This window comes from Bombina bombina, chromosome 1 (genome assembly GCF_027579735.1).
Source record: "Bombina bombina isolate aBomBom1 chromosome 1, aBomBom1.pri, whole genome shotgun sequence".
Classification (NCBI taxonomy): Eukaryota; Metazoa; Chordata; class Amphibia; order Anura; family Bombinatoridae; genus Bombina; species Bombina bombina.
The window spans coordinates 1,016,094,092-1,016,116,210 of NC_069499.1; the positions used below are offsets into that span (position 1 = coordinate 1,016,094,092).

General features: G+C 41.3%; 1 protein-coding gene across 1 annotated transcript in view; it reads left to right on the plus strand.

Annotated features, from left to right (window-relative positions):
• ARHGAP40 (Rho GTPase activating protein 40) overlaps nt 1–15,281 on the plus strand; it is a 403,388-nt gene extending 388,107 nt beyond the window's left edge. Inside the window, exons 14-15 of the mRNA XM_053715649.1 lie at nt 9,684–9,739; nt 14,404–15,281. Of these exons, the coding sequence (XP_053571624.1) occupies nt 9,684–9,739; nt 14,404–14,510 (163 nt within the window). The 3' untranslated portion in view covers nt 14,511–15,281. The remainder of the gene's footprint in view (nt 1–9,683; nt 9,740–14,403) is intronic.
• Nucleotides 15,282–22,119: the final 6,838 nt, after the last annotated feature.

Here is a 22,119-nt window from a genome sequence, read left to right on the forward strand (position 1 = left end):
TTCTGTCATACCCTCACACCAATCTAAAGGGGCCATGAGGGAGGTTTTGTCTGAGGGAGAAATTTCAGATTCAGGAAAAATTTCTCATAAAGCTGAACCTGATGTTGTGACATTTAAATTTAAATTAGAACATCTCCGCGCACTGCTTAAGGAGGTGTTATCTACTCTGGATGATTGTGACAATTTGGTCATTCCAGAGAAATTATGCAAGATGGACAGGTTCCTAGAGGTTCCGGTGCCCCCCGACGCTTTTCCTATACCCAAGCGGGTGGCGGACATAGTAAATAAAGAGTGGGAAAAGCCCGGCATACCTTTTGTTCCTCCCCCTATATTTAAGAAATTATTTCCTATGGTCGACCCCAGAAAGGACTTATGGCAGACAGTCCCCAAGGTCGAGGGGGCAGTTTCTACTCTAAACAAACGCACTACTATTCCTATCGAAGATAGTTGTGCTTTCAAAGATCCTATGGATAAAAAATTGGAAGGTTTGCTTAAAAAGATTTTTGTACAGCAAGGCTACCTTCTACAACCAATTTCATGCATTGTTCCTGTCACTACGGCAGCGTGGTTCTGGTTCGAGGAACTAGAAAAGTCGCTCAGTAGAGAAACTCCATATGAGGAGGTTATGGACAGAGTTCACGCACTTAAATTGGCTAACTCTTTTATTTTAGATGCCGCTTTGCAATTAGCAAAATTAGCGGCGAAAAATTCAGGGTTTCCTATTGTGGCGCGCAGAGCGCTTTGGCTAAAGTCTTGGTCAGCAGATGTGTCATCCAAGACAAAATTACTTAACATTCCTTTCAAAGGTAAAACTTTATTTGGACCTGATTTGAAAGAGATTATTTCAGACATCACTGGGGGAAAGGGCCACGCCCTTCCACAGGATAGGACTTTTAAGGCTAAAAATAAGCCTAATTTTCGTCCCTTTCGCAGAAATGGACCAGCCTCTAATTCTGCATCCTCTAAGCAAGAGGGTAATGCCTCACAACCCAAACCAGCCTGGAAACCAATGCAAGGCTGGAACAAGGGTAAGCAGGCCAAGAAGCCTGCCACTGCTAACAAGACAGCATGAAGGAGTAGCCCCCGATCCGGGGCCGGATCTGGTGGGGGGCAGACTCTCTCTCTTTGCTCAGGCTTGGGCAAGAGATGTTCAGGATCCTTGGACGCTAGAAATAGTTTCTCAAGGTTATCTCCTGGAATTCAAGGAACTACCCCCAAGGGGAAGGTTCCACAAGTCTCACTTATCCTCAAACCAAATAAAGAGACAGGCATTCTTACATTGTGTAGAAGACCTGTTAAAGATGGGAGTGATACACCCAGTTCCAATAAAGGAACAAGGAATGGGATTTTATTCCAATCTGTTCGTAGTTCCCAAAAAAGAGGGAACGTTCAGACCAATTTTGGATTTGAAGATCCTAAACAAATTTCTCAGGGTTCCATCGTTCAAAATGGAAACTATTCGAACGATTCTACCCACCATCCAGGAAAGTCAATTTATGACTACCGTGGATCTAAAGGATGCGTACCTACATATCCCTATCCACAAGGAACATCATCAGTTCCTAAGGTTCGCTTTTCTGGACAAACATTACCAGTTTGTGGCTCTTCCATTCGGATTAGCCACTGCTCCAAGGATTTTCACAAAGGTGCTAGGGTCCCTTCTAGCGGTTCTAAGACCAAGGGGCATTGCAGTAGTACCTTACTTGGACGACATTCTAATACAAGCGTCGTCCCTGTCAAAGGCAAAGGCTCATACGGACATCGTTCTAGCCTTTCTCACATCTCACGGATGGAAGGTGAACAAAGAAAAGAGTTCTCTGTCCCTGTCAACAAGAGTTCCCTTCTTGGGAACAATAATAGATTCCTTAGAAATGAGGATTTTTCTGACAGAGGTCAGAAAATCAAAACTTCTAAGCTCTTGTCAAGTGCTTCATTCTGTTCCTCGTCCTTCCATAGCGCTATGCATGGAAGTAATAAGATTGATGGTTGCAACAATGGACATAGTTCCTTTTGCACAAATTCATCTAAGACCATTACAACTGTGCATGCTCAAACAGTGGAATGGGGATTATACAGACTTGTCTCCAATGATTCAAGTAGATCAAAAGACCAGAGATTCACTCCATTGGTGGCTGACCCTGGACCATCTGTCCCAGGGAATGAGCTTCCGCAGGCCGGAGTGGGTCATTGTCACGACCGACGCCAGTCTAGTGGGCTGGGGTGCGGTCTGGGAATCCCTGAAAGCTCAGGGTCTATGGTCTCGGGAAGAGTCTCTTCTCCCGATAAACATTCTGGAACTGAGAGCGATATTCAATGCTCTCAGAGCTTGGCCTCAACTAGCAAACATGACGACTGTTGCTTATATCAGTCATCAAGGGGGAACAAAGAGTTCCCTGGCGATGAAAGAAGTGACCAAAATAATTCAATGGGCGGAGGATCACTCCTGCCACTTGTCTGCGATCCACATCCCAGGAGTGGAAAATTGGGAAGCGGATTTTCTGAGTCGTCAGACATTTCATCCGGGGGAGTGGGAACTCCATCCAGAAATCTTTGCCCAAATAACTCAATTATGGGGCATTCCAGACATGGATCTGATGGCGTCTCGTCAGAACTTCAAGGTTCCTTGCTACGGGTCCAGATCCAGGGATCCCAAGGCGACTCTAGTAGATGCACTAGTAGCTCCTTGGACTTTCAACCTAGCTTACGTATTCCCACCCTTTCCTCTCATTCCCAGGCTGGTAGCCAGGATCAATCAGGAGAGGGCCTCGGTGATCTTGATAGCTCCTGCGTGGCCACGCAAGACTTGGTATGCAGACCTGGTGAATATGTCATCGGCTCCACCATGGAAGCTACCTTTGAGACAGGACCTTCTTGTTCAAGGTCCATTCGAACACCCAAATCTGGTCTCCCTCCAACTGACGGCTTGGAGATTGAATGCTTGATTCTATCAAAGCGTGGGTTTTCAGATTCGGTGATAGATACTCTGGTTCAGGCCAGAAAACCTGTAACTAGAAAAATGTACCATAAAATATGGAAAAAATATATCTGTTGGTGTGAATCCAAAGGATTCCCATGGAATAAGATAAAAATTCCTAAGATTCTCTCCTTTCTTCAAGAAGGTTTGGAGAAAGGATTATCTGCAAGTTCTCTAAAGGGACAGATCTCTGCTTTATCTGTCTTACTACACAAAAGACTGGCAGCTATGCCAGATGTTCAAGCATTTGTTCAGGCTCTGGTTAGGATCAAGCCTGTTTACAGACCTTTGACTCCTCCCTGGAGTCTAAATCTAGTTCTTTCAGTTCTTCAAGGGGTTCCGTTTGAACCCTTACATTCCATAGATATTAAGTTACTATCTTGGAAAGTTTTGTTTTTGGTTGCAATTTCTTCTGCTAGAAGAGTTTCAGAGTTATCTGCTCTGCAGTGTTCTCCTCCTTATCTGGTGTTCCATGCAGATAAGGTGGTTTTGCGTACTAAGCCTGGTTTTCTTCCTAAAGTTGTTTCTAACAAAAATATTAACCAGGAGATAGTTGTACCTTCTTTGTGTCCGAATCCAGTTTCAAAGAAGGAACGTTTGTTACACAATTTGGACGTTGTCCGTGCTCTAAAGTTCTATTTAGAGGCTACTAAAGATTTCAGACACACATCTTCCTTGTTTGTTGTTTATTCTGGTAAAAGGAGAGGTCAAAAAGCGACTTCTACCTCTCTTTCCTTTTGGCTTAAAAGCATCATCCGATTGGCTTATGAGACTGCCGGACGGCAGCCTCCTGAAAGAATCACAGCTCACTCCACTAGGGCTGTGGCTTCCACATGGGCCTTCAAGAACGAGGCTTCTGTTGACCAGATATGTAAGGCAGAGACTTGGTCTTCACTGCACACTTTTGCCAAATTTTACAAATTTGATACTTTTGCTTCTTCGGAGGCTATTTTTGGGAGAAAGGTTTTGCAAGCTGTGGTTCCTTCCGTTTAGGTGACCTGATTTGCTCCCTCCCTTCATCCGTGTCCTAAAGCTTTGGTATTGGTTCCCACAAGTAAGGATGACGCCGTGGACCGGACACACCAATGTTGGAGAAAACAGAATTTATGCTTACCTGATAAATTACTTTCTCCAACGGTGTGTCCGGTCCACGGCCCGCCCTGGTTTTTTAATCAGGTCTGATGAATTATTTTCTCTAACTACAGTCACCACGGTATCATATGGTTTCTCCTATATATATTTCCTCCTGTCTGTCGGTCGAATGACTGGGGTGGGCGGAGCCTAGGAGAGATCATGTGACCAGCTTTGCTGGGACTCTTTGCCATTTCCTGTTGGGGAAGAGAATATCCCACAAGTAAGGATGACGCCGTGGACCGGACACACCGTTGGAGAAAGTAATTTATCAGGTAAGCATAAATTCTGTTTTTTAAGGCTATGCAGAAACACGGGTTCACATCAGTCTATTGTGAAATGTATACAGTTTCAGTTGATACTGAATAGGATACATTGTGAAGAGAGGAAAGACAAGAGAGAAGAGAAGAAAGAGGGTAATTGTAGGAGGAAAAAGAGGGCAGCTAGAGTGGGGTGGAGAGAAGGGAGGTAAGGAAGATAGATAAGAACAAAGAGAAAGGGGAGGAGGGTGGGCAAGGGAAAGGTAGGCAGCCAGTTTTCATTCGCATTCAGATTTTAGGCACTACATTTTGCGGGAGTGTATCCCATGTGGACCAAGTATCATTATGTAGGTCTATGAGACCCCTCTTTAAATATATCACCTCCTCCATTATTCGTACGTGTGAGATGATCTCTATTACTTTCTCTAAATGTGGGGCACTTTGTTATTTCCAAAATCTTGCAATGACAAGCTCGGTAGACAATATGAGATAGAGGAAGAGGTGTTTCGAAGATTTAGAGAGTTTGGGGATATTGAGATGAAGTAGATAGGTCTCCGGGCCTCTATCTGCTGGAAGGGCTAGGAGACTACACAGGGCGAGAACTTTGGTCCATAGTTTCTGGATTTCTGGGCAGCTCCACCAAATGTGAATATCATCCCCTTTTTGGTCGCATCCCCTCCAGCACCTATTGGAGATGGTGGGAGAGAATCTACACAGTCGGCTGGGCACCCAGTGCCACCTTGTGAGCAGTTTATACAATAGTTCGAAGAAGGTTACACTATGTATTGCCTGTCTAGTGAGAGTTATAGCTCTAGTCCATTCTTGGGCATCTATTGTTCTACCTAGATCCCTCTCCCACGCCAAAATATTATGTGTCTTCTGTAGGATAGAATGATTTTGGATGCACTGATAATGGGCCATTAGAGGTCGGTGTCCCTGTATTCCCATCTGAAACCTAGTTTCCCAAAGTGTATTCAGGCGTTGCGCGGATTTAAAGAAGTTTCAACTGTTAAGCAGTGACCTAAAGCGTGTAACTTCAAAGTGCATTTTCCGTGGGATCGCGTAGTGTGTTATGAGGGCGTTAACATAGCGGCTTCGTAATACGTTCTGAGGTTGGGCAGACCTAGACCCCCTCAATCTATCGGGGCTTGCAGTATCCTACTTGCCACTCTGGGGTAAGAGTCAGCCCAGACATATTTGTGGAGGAGTGACTGGAAGTTATCCAGGTAAGTATTGGGGAGTTGTAGCATAAGGCATCTATATAAATAAGTACGTTTTGGCAAAATCACCATCCAAGAGACTTCCTTGTATCTAGGGAGCGTGGGTGTCTGTCTGAGATCTTGGAGAAAGTGATAATAGTTTGCCGCTACTACATTTTTGAAGTCATGTGAAAGGAAGACACCTAGGTGGCGTATCCCTTTTAAATTCCACTTCAATTTATGTTTGGCCTGGAGGGCAGAGAGCTGGGCATTGGGGATATGGAGAGGGTAGGCCTCTGTTTTAGTCACGTTTAGCTTATAAAACGATATTTTACCAAAGGTGTCGAAGAGGTTCAAAAGATGGGGGAGAGAGTGGTCCGGATTAGTCAGAAAAACCGTCAAGTTGTCTGCAAATAGGCTAAGTTTCTGGTACATCCCTTGTGTATATATATATATCCCTTTTATGTCATTGCTAGCACGGATAGCCGCAGCCAGTGACTCTATGGGTAGCACAAATAGAAGGGGAGACAGTGTGCACCCCTCTCGGGTACCATTTCTGAGGGTGAAGGGCCTGGAGCAAAACCCCAAGCCCCCTCACTCTTGCGGTCGGGTGGGAATAAAGGGCTCCCACCACTCTACGAAAGGCATCGGGTAAGCCCACATATTGTAGGACTGCCATCAGGTACTCCCATCGCACCCTGTCGAACGCCTTCTCTGCGTCGAACGACAGGGTGAGAAGGGGTCTTCTAGAATCGCTCGCCTCTGCAAACACATTAAGTAGGCGACGTGTACTATCTGTACCCTGTTGATTTAGTACAAAGCCTACTTGGTCTCTATGTATGACCTTAGTTAGCAGGTGGCCAATATTTTAATGTCTAGGTTAATAAGTGAGATAGGCCGGTAGCTTTGGCAGAGTGTCGGGTCCTTACCGTCTTTCGGTATAGTCAATATAGAAGCATCCAAGTACTCTTGGGGCAGGGAACCAGTCTCAATGATTTCAGCATAGAGACGCTGTAAGTATGGAATTAGTAGAGGGGCATATGTTTTAAAGAATAGAGGGGTATAGCCATCTGGGCAAGGGGCCTTATGTAGTTTAAGGGACTTTATGGCTACCTTTATTTCCACCTTGGTAATAGGGTCAGCCAGGTGGCCGGCCTCCTCAGTGTCTATTTTTTGAAGATGTAGGGAGGACAGGAAAGCGTTAATAGTGTGCAGGTCTGCATTAGGTGTGTTTGGGCAATTGTCTATGCTATACAGCTCACTATAATAGGTCATAATGGCCTCTCCTATATCTTTGGGGGCATGTGACGTTTTGCCTAAATGGTAAATTTTTGGAATCTGCGTGGCCTTGGTTCTAGCTCTGAGCTTGGTGGCCAAGAGCCTATCTGCTCTATTTCCTTGATAGTAAAAGAGTTTCCGAAACCTGAGTAAAGATTCTTGTACCTGAACAGTCTCTTTAGCCGTGTTATCAGTTCTAATCTGGCCAATACGTGTGGCTAGCGCGGGGTTGGGATGGAGTTTACTTTGTATTTCTAGGGGCCTGATTTCCCCAAAGAGCTGAGCCAAAGTGGCACCTCTCTCTTGCCGTAATTGTTGCGCCCTTTTTAGAAAGGTCCCTCGGAGGAAAGCTTTCAGGGTCGCCCAGAGGGTAGTATCGGAAGTTGGGGTGGTATCATTTAGTTTAAAAAAGTCTTGTATGTCTAAAGCCATCTGTTGGGTCCAGGGGGTTTTGATCAAATGGTCTGCTAGTCTCCAAGATCTCAGACCTCCGTCAGGGGGAGTGGGTTAATAGTAACTGTCACCATGTCATGGTCGGACCAGGGGCACACTGCTATTCCAGCAGTGCACACCCTGTCCAAGGTCCAAGAATCCGTAAGCATATAGTCTATGCGGGATGTTCTTTGTATTTTTAAATATATTCCTATATATATATCTGTATATATAATCATCTATATACAGGGAGTGCAGAATTATTAGGCAAGTTGTATTTTTGAGGATTAATTTTATTATTGAACAACAACCATGTTCTCAATGAACCCAAAAAAACTCATTAATATCATAGCTGAATAGTTTTGGAAGTAGTTTTTAGTTTGTTTTTAGTTATAGCTATTTTAGGGGGATATCTGTGTGTGCAGGTGACTATTACTGTGCATAATTATTAGGCAACTTAACAAAAAACAAATATATACCCATTTCAATTATTTATTTTTACCAGTGAAACCAATATAACATCTCAACATTCACAAATATACATTTCTGACATTCAAAAACAAAACAAAAACAAATCAGTGACCAATATAGCCACCTTTCTTTGCAAGGACACTCAAAAGCCTGCCATCCATGGATTCTGTCAGTGTTTTGATCTGTTCACCATCAACATTGCGTGCAGCAGCAACCACAGCCTCCCAGACACTGTTCAGAGAGGTGTACTGTTTTCCCTCCTTGTAAATCTCACATTTGATGATGGACCACAGGTTCTCAATGGGGTTCAGATCAGGTGAACAAGGAGGCCATGTCATTAGATTTTCTTTTTTTATACCCTTTCTTGCCAGCCACGCTGTGGAGTACTTGGACGCGTGTGATGGAGCATTGTCCTGCATGAAAATCATGTTTTCTTTCATGTAATTAGCAAGAGTCCATGAGCTAGTGACGTATGGGATATACATTCCTACCAGGAGGGGCAAAGTTTCCCAAACCTCAAAATGCCTATAAATACACCCCTCACCACACCCACAATTCAGTTTTACAAACTTTGCCTCCGATGGAGGTGGTGAAGTAAGTTTGTGCTAGATTCTACGTTGATATGCGCTCCGCAGCAAGTTGGAGCCCGGTTTTCCTCTCAGCGTGCAGTGAATGAGTTGAGCTTGACTCCATCCTCAACCCGAAAAGGCCCCACAAGCTCATCTTTGATGATACCAGCCCAAACCAGTACTCCACCTCCACCTTGCTGGCGTCTGAGTCGGACTGGAGCTCTCTGCCCTTTACCAATCCAGCCACGGGCCCATCCATCTGGCCCATCAAGACTCACTCTCATTTCATCAGTCCATAAAACCTTAGAAAAATCAGTCTTGAGATATTTCTTGGCCCAGTCTTGACGTTTCAGCTTGTGTGTCTTGTTCAGTGGTGGTCGTCTTTCAGCCTTTCTTACCTTGGCCATGTCTCTGAGTATTGCACACCTTGTGCTTTTGGGCACTCCAGTGATGTTGCAGCTCTGAAATATTGCCAAACTGGTGGCAAGTGGCATCTTGGCAGCTGCACGCTTGACTTTTCTCAGTTCATGGGCAGTTATTTTGCGCCTTGGTTTTTCCACACGCTTCTTGCGACCCTGTTGACTATTTTGAATGAAACGCTTGATTGTTCGATGATCACGCTTCAGAAGCTTTGCAATTTTAAGAGTGCTGCATCCCTCTGCAAGATATCTCACTATTTTTTTACCTTTCTGAGCCTGTCAAGTCCTTCTTTTGACCCATTTTGTCAAAGGAAAGGAAGTTGCCTAATAATTATGCACATCTGATAGATATAGGGTGTTGATGTCATTAGACCACACCCCTTCTCATTACAGAGATGCACATCACCTAATATGCTTAATTGGTAGTAGGCTTTCGAGCCTATACAGCTTGGAGTAAGACAACATGCATAAAGAGGATGATGTGGTCAAAATACTCATTTGCCTAATAATTCTGCACTCCCTGTATAGTGTGTGTGTGTGTGTGTGTGTGTGTGTATATATATATATATATATATATATAAAATAATATTGTACCAAAATACTATATGTATTTATGAATAAATAGAGCATATTTTTGTATCTGAAGAACATTGGAATGTGAGATATTAATATTTTCTTGTCTGGTTAGCGCACTTGAGAACATGCAATTGGGTTTGCGTGCAAGTAGGGTGTTAGTTTCCCCCCCACACACACACTTTTCTTGCTCTTTTGACTTCTACTGGGAATACATTAACACATTTGCAATATTCTAACTTTGGCTTTTTGCACACATCAGGTAAGTGCGCAAGTAAAAATGCAGAGTTAGCATGGGATAAATACAGCTCAGCTCGTAATCTGGCCCATAATATGTTGTGTTTTAAGTAGCTCCATTTAATTATCTCTTTTTTCAGCAACAATTCATTGGAGTTCTCCAATCTGGACCTGTATGAAGTGGGAGGAAATATCAGTGAGTATCGTACATAACTATAAGCTGTGTGTGTAGGTGAGGCAGTGATAGCTGTTTGATGTGTATCTTAACATAGAGTATTCTAATTTTATTTTTGCAATAAGCTTACCAGTTTAGGCCTATTTTATCAAGAAACAGATGTTCACGAGACAATATGATTATTTAAAGTGATAGTAAATCCAAGTGTATAACAAATGCTAGGATTTACCATCTCTAAAAATCACGTCGAGGTTAAGTGATTAGATATGTAAAAAAGGGTACTCACCCTTTCTGTGCCGTTGCACAGCGCTAAACTCAGCGGCTCCAGACACCCACAGCCGTGCTTGTCAGCTGACAGCGTTCTGTATGCATGCATGGCACCTCATTGGTAAAAGAGCAATGTGCCGTAGATGGCCGGCGCGCTGAGTTTAGCGCTGTGCAATGGCACAAAAGGGTTGAGTGTAGCATCCTTTTTTTACATATCTGATCACTTAACCTCCACTTGATTTTTAGTGATGTTAAATCCTAGCATTTGTTAAACTCTTGGATTTACCTTCACTTTCAATAGACTTAAAACCTTTCTTTGAAATGCTTTGTAGTGTGTTTCATATTTGAGGGTTTTAAGGTTTTATAGTGTATGTGACCCACTTCCAATGTGTCAGTAAGGCAGCATGCAGTTGCCCTCCTGTACATGCTTACGGTACCAGTGACATTGTATATGATATCACAGGCTCCACTTGTAGCAGGTGTGCCAGAGTATATCTGCATTGGTGGCCATGGACAGTAAAAGGATGCTGAGAGTATATTTTAATTCAAAAGCTTTCCTCAGTTAGGACAATTCACAGCAAAGGCAAGCTGATAGAATAATCCACTATTTTTGTTATCAGGAAATAATTTAATAGCATTTAAGTGAAAGTTTATCTTTGTATTTGTCTGTATGTAAACAATCAAAATGTAGCTGAATAGTGAGCAAAGACGTTTGGACATAATACACTTGCCATGTTTCAACCTCACCTCTGAAATACCCTGATACTGTTCAAATAACAGACAGCTAGATTAAGAGTTTTGCGTTATGAGTGAAAAAAGCATTGTTATGCTTCATAAAGATGCTTTTCCCCTAACGCCGCTATTATAAGTCTTGTCAGAATAGGTGTACCACACACCTTTTTGGCCGTCATGCAACGTCAGTACTGCACTTTTAAAAAAAAAAATCCTTTTTCAATGGGACTTCCATAGCACCGGTATTACAATTTTTGCTGTGAGGCCAAAAAGTGAGCGGTACACCCTATACTGACAAGATCCGTACCGCCATCTAAAGTCAGTAGTTATGAGTCTTATGCTACAAAGTTGTAGCATAAAACTCATAACTAAAGTGTTAAAAAGTACACTAACACCCATAAACTACCTATTAACCCCTAAACCGAGGCCCTCCCGCATTGCAAATACTAAAATAAAAATATTAACCCCTAATCTGCCGCTTTGGACATTGCCACCACTTAAAAAATGTATTAACCCCTATTCTGCCGCTCCCCGACATCGTCGCCACTATAATAAACCTATTAACCCCTAAACCGCCGCCCTCCCGCATCGCAAACACTTTTTAAATATTATTAACCCCTAATCTGCTGTCCGCCAACACCGCCGCTATAATAAACCTATTAACCACTAAACAAAATATACTAAAATAAACTATTAACCCCTAAACCTCTGGCCTCCCACATCACTACATAAATATGTTAACCCCTAAACCCAACCCTAACGTAACTCTAAGTATAACCCTAACACCCCCTAACTTAAATATAATTAAATTAAATCTAAATAAAACTTACAATTATTACCTAAATAATTCCTATTTAAAACTAAATACTTACCTATAAAATTAAAACCTAAGCTAGCTACAAAAAAACTAATAGTTACATTGTAGCTATCTTAGGTTTTATTTTTATTTTACAGGTAAGTTTGTATTTATTTTAACTAGATAGACTAGTTAGTAAATAGTTTACTAACTACCTAGTTAAAATAAATACAAATGTACCTGTAAAATAAAACCTAACCTGCCTTACACTAAAACCTAACATTACAATAAAATAAAATAAACTAAATTAATAAAATACAATTATCTAAATTACAAAAAAAATAAACACTAAATTACACAAATAAAAAAACGAAATTATCAAAAATAAAAACGAATTACTCCTAATCTAATAGCCCTATCAAAATAAAAAAGCCCACCCAAAATAAAATAAAAAAACCTAGCCTGCACTAAACTGCCAATGGCCCTTAAAAGGGCCTTTTGCGGGGCATTGCCCCAAAGAAATCCGCTCTTTTACCTGTAAAAAAGAAATACAAACACCCCCAACAGTAAAACCCACCACCCACCCAACCAACCCCCCCAAATAAAAACCTATCTACAATAACCTAAGCTAACATTGCCCTAAAAGGGCATTTGGATGGGCATTGCCCTTTAAAGGGCATTTAGCTCTTTTACATTGCCCAAAACCTAAGCTAAAAATAAAACCCACCCAATAAATATTTAAAAAAAACTAACACTAACCCCCGACGATCCACAGTTTTCGAAAACCAGACATCCATCCTTATCCAGGCGGCAGAAGTCTTCATCCAGACGCCATCTTCTCTCTTCATCCATCCGGCGTGGAGCGGGTCCATCTTCAAGACATCCGGTGCGGAGCATCCTCTTCTTACAATCGCCGCAGGATGTCATCCAAAATGGTGTCCCTTACATTCCGATTGACTGATAGAATTCTATCAGCCAATAGGAATTAAAGGAGAAAAAATCCTATTGGCTGTTGCAATCAGCCAATAGGATTGAGCTTTCATCCTATTGGCTGATCAGCCAATCGGAATGTAAGGGACGCCATCTTGGATGACGTCACTTAAAGGGAACATTTATTTTCTAGCAGCGATCGTAAGAAGAGGGTGCTCCGCGCTGGATTTCTTGAAGATGGACCCACTCCGCGCTGTCTGGATGAAGACTTCTGCCCGCTTGGATGAAGACTTCTGCTTGGATGAGGATGGATGTCCGGTCTTCGAAAACTGTAAGTGGATCGTCGGGGGGTTAGTGTTTTTTTAAGGGTTTATTGGGTAGGTTTTATTTTTAGCTTAGGGTTTAGGCAATGTAAAAGAGCTAAATACCCTTTTAAGGGCAATGCCCATCCAAATTCCCTTTTCAGGGCAATGGTTAGCTTAGGTTATTTTAGATAGGTTTTTATTTGGGGGTTTGATTGGGTGGGTGGTGGGTTTTACTGTTGGGGGTTGTTTGTATTTTTTTTTACAGGTAAAAGAGCAGATTTCTTTGGGGCAATTCCCCCACAAAAGGCCCTTTTAAGGGACATTGGCAGTTTAGTTTAGGCTAGGTTTTTTTTTTATTTAGGGTGGGCTTTTTTATTTTGATAGGGCTATTAGATTAGGAGATAATTTATTTTTTATTTTGTCTAATTTAGTATTGTATTGTAATTTTAGGTTTTAGTGTAAGGCAGCTTAGATTTTATTTTACAGGTAACTTTGTATTTATTTTAACTAGGTAGTTAGTAAATAGTTAATAACTATTTACTAACTAGTCTACCTAGTTAAAATAAATATAAACTTACCTGTGAAATAAAAATAAAACCTAGGCTAGCTACAATATAACTATTAGTTATATTGTAGCTAGCTTTAGTTTACAGGTAAGTATTTAGTTTTAAATAGGAATTATTTAGGTAATAATTGTAAGTTTTTAATTTAGATTTATTTTAATTATATTTAAGTTAGGGGGTGGTTAGGGTTAGGCTTAGGGTTACGTTAGGGTTATGCTTAGGGTTAGGTTTAGGGGTTGATATATTAATTTAGTATTAGTGATGTGGGAGGCCAGAGGTTTAGGGGTTAATAACTTGAGTATAGTGGCAGCAACATTGGGGGCGGCAGATTAGGGGTTAATAACTGTAATGTAGGTGGCGGCGCGATATCGAGAGCAGCAGATTAGGGGTTAATAGTTTTATTTAGGTGGCGGCGATGTTAGGGGCAGCAGATTAGGGGTTAATAACATTATGTAGGTTGCGGAGATGTCAGGGGCAGCAGATTAGGGGTGTTTAGACGTGTTTTTTATGTTAGGTTGTTAGGTTTAAACGTAACTATTTCTTTCCCCATAGGCATCAATGGGTCTGCGTTACGGAGCTTTTGTTTCCTCGATCGCAGGTGTTAGGCTTTTTTTTAGCCGACCCTCCCCATTGATGTCTATGGGTAAATCGTGCACGAGCACGTCAAAACACTGCTTGTATTTGGGTGAGATATGGAACTTAATGCCACCATATCGCCTGCGCAAGCCAGGTTTTACAAAACCTGCAATAGCAGCGCTATAGGGAGGTTAAATACCGCCGCTTTTGTGGCGGTCATTAATTTCCCTATAGCGCTCAAAACTCATATGCAGCTGGAAGTTTCAGCTAGATTACATTTAAAAAGACCTTTATTATAAATGTGCCATAGGGTCAGACAAGTGTACAGAAACACTAACTGGCATATTTGTAAAAAAGGTCCTTTTAAATATATGAAGCAGGAAGTTTCTATGTTATGTGAAGATTTGGTGTGGCTTGGCCTTCTTCTAGGTCCGCAGATTGTAAATTGCAATAGAATTTGTTTTAAAATACGGTTTCTGGCTTTATTTACCTAAGTGTTTTATTCTTTACTTACAGCCGAACACTGTCTAGATCCTGATACATACCTTTTGGACTTATACAATGCCAATCCTAATGGAGAATGGGTTATCAAACCCCGCACAAAATCACGGCCAGTATTATAGGGTTATTTGTCATTTGACACACTATACCTTATCATGGTGAACTTGGAAATTACTAGCGGGCAGAGATGGGATCTACATTTGCCAGTGGTTTGAGTAGATTCTGAAGAGCTGCAGAACTTCCATTTTCCTAAAGGAGCCGAAAAGCATCCTCTGTAGATCTTCCTCATTCTAAGTGCCTCTTTGCCTTACTGTTACATGTGTACTATTTTGCAAGCAGGGCAGGTTATCTGAACTTTTAAAAGACCTAAAACTACCAGATAGTCTTATTGTCTTCAGTGTTTGTTCCCGCTGAATTATTTGTGTTGGTACCTTGTTGCTCAGTACTGTTATTTGCTCACAGCTGGAACTCTGATTTCTGGCATTTAGACTTGAATACACGTTGTTGTTCACTCCATAAGAACAGCACATGGGTTACATTAACATTTGTTGTGCATGATTGACTGACATTGCAATGGTGCTAATTTGTGCTTGAAATGCAAAATCATTTTCTGCTGAATGGTCTCATTGTCATCAAGGGCAGACCTGCATCTCCTTGGTACCCAATGGTTGCACAGGAACTGCTATAATCTTTTGGAATATGGAGACTGGAGTGGTCTGAGCTGACCAAGCTTATTCTAAACCCATTGATGTGAAGTAAAAGCCGAGTTGGATAAATGATAGGAAAAGAATAAAAACACTTGCCCTTATAGGTTTTTATTTTTTTATTTTTTAATAATGTATTTAAAACCCCAAAATATAATAAAATGTACTATGAAAAACAAATGAAATGCATTTATGGCGTCAAACTGTATTTATTTTAATATTTTTTTTATCACAGTCATGAAAAGGCCTGATGGAGAGATTCCCCATTCCTTGCAGGGTCTGATTATAACTGACAGCTGTACGCAAGTCTGTTAAATGACTGTAATTATCAGATCTATTAGGCTTCAAGCCACTGGGGAACAAAAGCATTTAATGGGGCTCATTATATGGAATAAAAAGGGGGTTTCACCAGGTGCATGTTTAACCCCATCAACTCTGGCATCTGCACAGTTTGGCTGAGATTATTTTCTAACTGGCTTTGAGTGATATATATATACAAAGAAAAGACATAACTCGATAGTGTATGTTTATTCATTGTGTGTGTGTGTGTGTGTGTATATATATATATATATATATATATATATATATATATATATATATATATATATATATATATATATATATATTTATACACACACTTTGTGAGTGTTTTAAATTCTCTTTTGGTATAATAATTTTTCTTCTATCATCCATTTTGTATAAGTGCTGCATCCGTCGGACATTTTGTCCAGTCAGTGCTTGTCACTTCACGCTGATGTCGCTTGCTTCAAGATGAGTTGCATGTTGCTGCTGGAGGGTTTTTAAATGTTGGAACTGCACAAACGCAAATAGACAGACACACACACGCTCCCTTGATTAGCCTCTCTCTCTCTGCTCAATCAGGCGAGGAAATGATACTGGCTGTGTTATCAGGAGTGTGCAGGCTGCATGGTTGCTAAGCAACCCAGAATGGTCTATGTCTGGACCTCTCCGAAATAACTCTGCCCTCCCCAAAAGTAGTGCAGGATCTGTCCTCTGTCTGGTGAGAACAAGCAATATATCTGCAGCACATTCTAACGTTGCCTTTGCTAGAAACTAACTTGTTGTAACTTCCGCATTCAGAGTTGTCACACGATGAAACAGTGGAGCATATTATTTGAGGTCTGTTTTCTAGATCACACTGGATCAGTAAAATCACACTATGAAATAAAAACTTAAATTGCACAAAAATCATGCTTTTTAGCTCTGAAATGAGAAAACAAGTTTTTCATGACTAAACCTAATATGTTATAATATTACTGAAATTGTTATATAACCTTACAAAATCATTTTTTTATGCATTCATAACTTCTCTAAAACTGTGCACCTTAAAAATGTGAACTAGACTGTATATATGAAGTACAGGTTATCACTATTATATATTTACTAGGCGATAAGCCTGCCCAGAGGGCAGTCTATTTAAAATTACTGAAAAAATAAACGAAATTATCAAAAATAAAAAATAAATAAACCTAATCTAATATCCCTATAAAAATAACCCCCCCCCCAATAAAAACACCCCCTAATCTAAACTAAACTACCAATAGCCCTTAAAAGGGCCTTTTGTAATAATAATAATAATAACTAGTATTTATATAGCGCCTTTCTCCCAGTGGGACTCAAATCGCTTTTTCAGCGCTCGCTCGCCGAATAGTAATAGTTATTATTACCCAATTTAATGGTACTTTGTAGTGCATTGCCCTACGTTAAACAGCTATTTTACCTAAAAAAACTACCAATTACCCACAACAGTAAAAACCCCCACCCAACCAACCCCCAAAATAAAAAAACCTAAGCTACCATTGGGGCATGTGTATGGGCATTGCCTTTAAAAGGGCAATCAGCTCTTTTAAAAACAGCTCTTTTGCGGGCATAAAAAAAAATCCCTAATCTAAAAAAAAAACACCCCAAAATATTAAAAAACAACCTAAATCTAACCCCGAAATAGGTACTCACAGTTCCTGAAGTTACAATAAAAAACATAAAAAAAATAACATTACTTAAAGGGACAGTCTAGTCCAAAAAAAACTTTAAAGATTCAGATAGGGCATGTAATTTTAAACAATTTTACAATTTACTTTTATCACCAATTTTTCTTTGTTCTCTTGGTATTCTTAGCTGAAAGCTTAACCTAGGAGGTTCATATGCTAATTTCTTAGATCTTGAAGGCCGCCTCTTAAGAATGCATTTTAACAGGTTTTTCACCACTAGAGGGTGTTCATGTTTTTCATATAGATAACACTATGCTCATGCACGTGAAGTTACCTGGGAGCCATCACTGATTGGCTAAACTGCAAGTCTGTCAAAAGAACTGAAATAAAGGGGCAGTTTGCAGAGGCTTAGATACAAGATAATCACAGAGGTAAAAAAATATATAAATATAACTGTGTTGGTTATGCAAAACTAGGAAATGGGTAAAAAAGTTATTATTTATCTTTTAAAACAATAACAATTCTGGTGTAGATTGTTCCTTTAAAGGTATAGGAAAGTCAAAATAAACTTGTATGATTCATATAGATCATGTAATTTTAAGACACTTTTAACTAAACTTCTATTTCTCTTGTAAGGTGTATCCAGTCCACGGATCATCCATTACTTGTGGGATATTCTCATTCCCAACAGGAAGTTGCAAGAGGACACCCACAGCAGAGCTGTAATATAGCTCCTCCCCTAACTGTCATAGCCAGTCATTCTCTTGCAACTCTCAACAAGCAAGGACGTTGTAGGAGATAGTGGTTAAATATAGCTAGTTTATTTTCTTCAATCAAAAGTTTGTTATTTTTAAATAGTACCGGAGTTGTGCTATTTTATCTCAGGCAGTAAATAGAAGAAGAATCTGCCTGAGGTTTCTATGATCTTAGCAGGTTGTAACTAAGATCCATTGCTATTCTCACATATGTCTGAGGGGATTACACAGATGAGGTAACTTCAGCGAGAGAATGGCGTGCAGTTTATTCTGCTATCAGGTATGTGCAGTTATAATTTTTTCTAGAGATGGAAAACACTAGAAAATGCTGCTGATACCGGATTAATGTAAGTTAAGCCTGAATACAGTGATTTAATAACGACTGGTATCATGCTTACTCCCAGGGGTAATACCCTTATGATATTTACAATATAAAACGTTTGCTGGCATGTTTAATCGTTTTTATATATGCTTTGGTGATAAAACTTTATTGGGGCCTAGTTTTTTCCACATGGCTGGCTTAAATTTTGACTAGAAACAATTTCCACTGTTGTAGTATAAAAGTTACAGTTGGTGCAGTTAAAATTACAAACTGTGACATCCAGCTTCCCTCAAAGGCCTTCTGAATGCAATAGGATATCTCTAAAGGGCCCAAAGGCTTTCCAAAGTCGTTTATTGGGGAAGGTAGGGCCACAGCTTGCTGTGGCAGTTGGTTGTGACTGTTAAAAAACGTCTATTTCGTTTTTTTTAATCCGTTTTTTGAACTAAGGGGTTAATCATCCATTTGCAAGTGGGTGCAATGCTCTGTTAGCCTATTATACACACTGTAAAAATTTCGTTTGATTTACTGCATTTTTTCACTGTTTTTTAAATTCTGACAAAATTTGTTTCTCTTAAAGGCACAGTACCGTTTTTTTATATTTGCTTGTTAACTTGATTTAAAGTGTTTTCCAAGCTTGCTAGTCTCATTGCTATTCTGTATAAACATGTCTGACATAGAAGAAACTCCTTGTTTATTATGTTTAAAAGCCATGGTGGAACCCCCTCTTAGAATGTGTACCAAATGTACTGATTTCATTTTATGCAATAAAGATCATTTTCTGTCTTTAAAAAATGTATCACCAGAGGAATCTGACTAGGGGGAAGTTATGCCGACTAACTTTCCCCACGTGTCAGACCCTTTGACTCCCGCTTAAGGGACTCACGCTCAAATGGCGCCAAGTACATCTAGGGCGCCCATAGCGTTTACTTTACAAGACATGGCGGCAGTCATGGATAATACACTGTCAGCGGTATTAGCCAGACTACCTGAACTTAGAGGTAAGCGAGATAGCTCTGGGGTGAGACAAAATGCAGAGCATACTGACGCTTTAAGAACCATGTCTGATACTGCCTCACAATATGCAGAAGCTGAGGAAAGAGAGCTTCAGTCAGTGGGTGATGTTAATGACTCAGGAAAGATACCTGATTCTAATATTTCTACATTTAAATTTAAGCTTGAACACCTCCGCGTGTTGCTTAGGGAGGTTTTAGCTGCTCTGAATGACTGTGATACCATTGCAGTGCCAGAGAAATTGTGTAGACTGGATAAATACTTTGCAGTGCCGGTGTGTACTGATGTTTTTCCAAATACCTAAAAGGTTTACAGAAATTATTAATAAGGAATGGGAATAGACCAGGTGTGCCGTTCTCTTCCCCTCCTATTTTTAGAAAAATATTTCCAATAGACGCCACCTCATGGGACTTATGACAGACAGTCCCTAAGGTGGAGGGAGCAGTTTCTACTCTAGTAAAGCGTACTACTATCCCTGTCGAGGACAGTTGTGCTTTTTTTTTTTTTTAGATCCAATGGATAAAAAATTAGAGGTTACCTTAAGAAAATATTTATTCAACAAGGTTTTATCCTACAGCCCCTTGCATGCATTGCCCCTGTCACTGCTGCTGCGGCGTACTGGTTTGAGTCTCTGGAAGAGGCTTTACAGGTAGCGACTCCATTGGATGTCATACTTGGCAAACTTAGAGCACTTAAGCTAGCCAATTCTTTTATTCTGATGCTATTGTTCATTTGACTAAACTAACGGCTAAGATTCTGGTTTTACTATACAGGCGCGCAGAGCGCTATGGCTTAGATCATGGTCAGCTGACGTGACTTCAAAATCTAAGCTACTTAACATTCCCTTCAAGGGGCAGACCCTATTCGGGCCTGGTTGAAGGAGATTATTGCTGATATCACTGGAGGAAAAGGTCATGCCCTTCCTCAGGACAGGTCCAAATCTAGGGCCAAACAGTCTAATTTTCGTGCCTTTCAAAACTTCAAGGCAGGTGCGGCATCAACTTCCTCTAATAATAAACAAGAGGGAACTTTTGCTCAATCCAAGACGGTCTGGAGACCAAACCTGACATGGAAAAAAGGTAAGCAGGTAAAAAAGCCTGCTGCTGCCTCTAAGACAGCATGAAGGAACGGCCCCCTATCCGGGAACGGATCTAGTAGGGGGCAGACTTTCACTCTTTGCCCAGGCGTGGGCAAGAGATGTTCAGGATCCCTGGGCGTTGGAAATTATATCCCAGGGATATCTTCTGGACTTCAAAGCTTCCCCCCCAAAAGGGAGATTTCACCTTTCACAATTATCTGCACACCAGATAAAGAGAGAGGCATTCTTACACTGTGTACGAGTCCTCCTAGTTATGGGAGTGATCCATCCAGTTCCAAAGGAGGAACAGGGACAGGGTTTTTACTCAAATCTGTTTGTGGTTCCCAAAAAAGAGGGAACCTTCAGACCAATTTTGGATCTAAAGATCTTAAACAAATTCCTCAAAGTTCCGTCGTTCAAGATGGAAACTATTCGTACCATCCTACCACTGATCCAGGAGGGTCAATATATGACTACAGTGGATCTAAAGGATGCTTATCTTCACATTCCGATACACAAAGATCATCATCGGTTTCTCAGGTTTGCCTTTCAAGACAGGCATTACCAGTTGTAGCTCTTCCCTTGGGATTAGCTACAGCCCCAAGAATCTTTACAAAGGTTCTAGGGTTACTTATGGCGGTCCTAAGGCCGCGGGGCATAGCAGTAGCCCCTTATTTAGACGACATCCTGATACAGGCGTCAAACTTCCAAATTGCCAAGTCTCATACGGACGTAGTACTGGCATTTCTGTGGTCGCATGGGGGGAAAGTGAACGAGGAAAAGAGTTCTCTATCCCCACTCACAAGAGTTTCCTTTCTAGGGACTCTGATAGATTCTGTAGAAATGAAAATTCACCTGACGGAGTCCAGGTTATCAAAGCTTCTAAATTCCTGCCGGGTTCTTCATTCCATTCCGCGCCCTTCGGTGGTTCAGTGTATGGAAGTAATCGGCTTAATGGTAGCGGCAATGGACATAGTGCCGTTTGCACGCTTACATCTCAGACCGCTGCAACTATGCATGCTCAGTCAGTGGAGCGGGGATTACACAGATTTGTCCCCTCAACTGAATCTGGACCAAGAGACCAGGGATTCTCTTCTCTGGTGGCTATCTCGGGTCCATCTGTCCAAAGGTATGACCTTTCGCAGGCCAGATTGGACAATTGTTACGACAGATGCCAGCCTTCTAGGTTGGTGTGCAGTCTGGAACTCCCTGAAGGCTCAGGGATCGTGGACTCAGGAGGAGTCTCTCCTTCCATTAAATATTCTGGAACTAAGAGCGATATTCAAGGCTCTTCAGGCTTGGCCTCAGTTAGCAACTCTGAGGTGCATCAGATTTCAGTCGGACAACATCACGACTGTAGCTTACATCAACCATCAAGGGGGAACGAGAAGTTCCCTAGAGATGTTAGAAGTTTCAAAAATAATTCGCTGGGCAGAGATTCACTCTTGCCACCTATCAGCTATCCATATCCCAGGTGTAGAGCACTGGGAGGCGGATTTTCTAAGTCGTCAGACTTTTCATCCGGGAGAGTGGGAACTCCATCCGGAGGCATTTGCACAACTGATTCATCGTTGGGGCAAACCAGAACTGGATCTCATGGCGTCTCGCCAGAACGCCAAGCTTCCGTGTTACGGATCCAGGTCCAGGGATCCCAAGGCGACACTGATAGATGCTCTAGCAGTGCCCTGGTCTTTCAACCTGGCTTATGTGTTTCCACCATTTCCTCTGCTCCCTCGACTGATTGCCAAGATCAAGCAGGAGAGAGCATCAGTGATTCTGATAGCACCTGCGTGGCCACGCAGGACCTGGTATGCAGATCTAGTGGACATGTCATCCTTTCCACCATGGTCTCTGCCTCTGAAACAGGACCTTCTACTTCAGGGTCCTTTCAACCATCCAAATCTAATTTCTC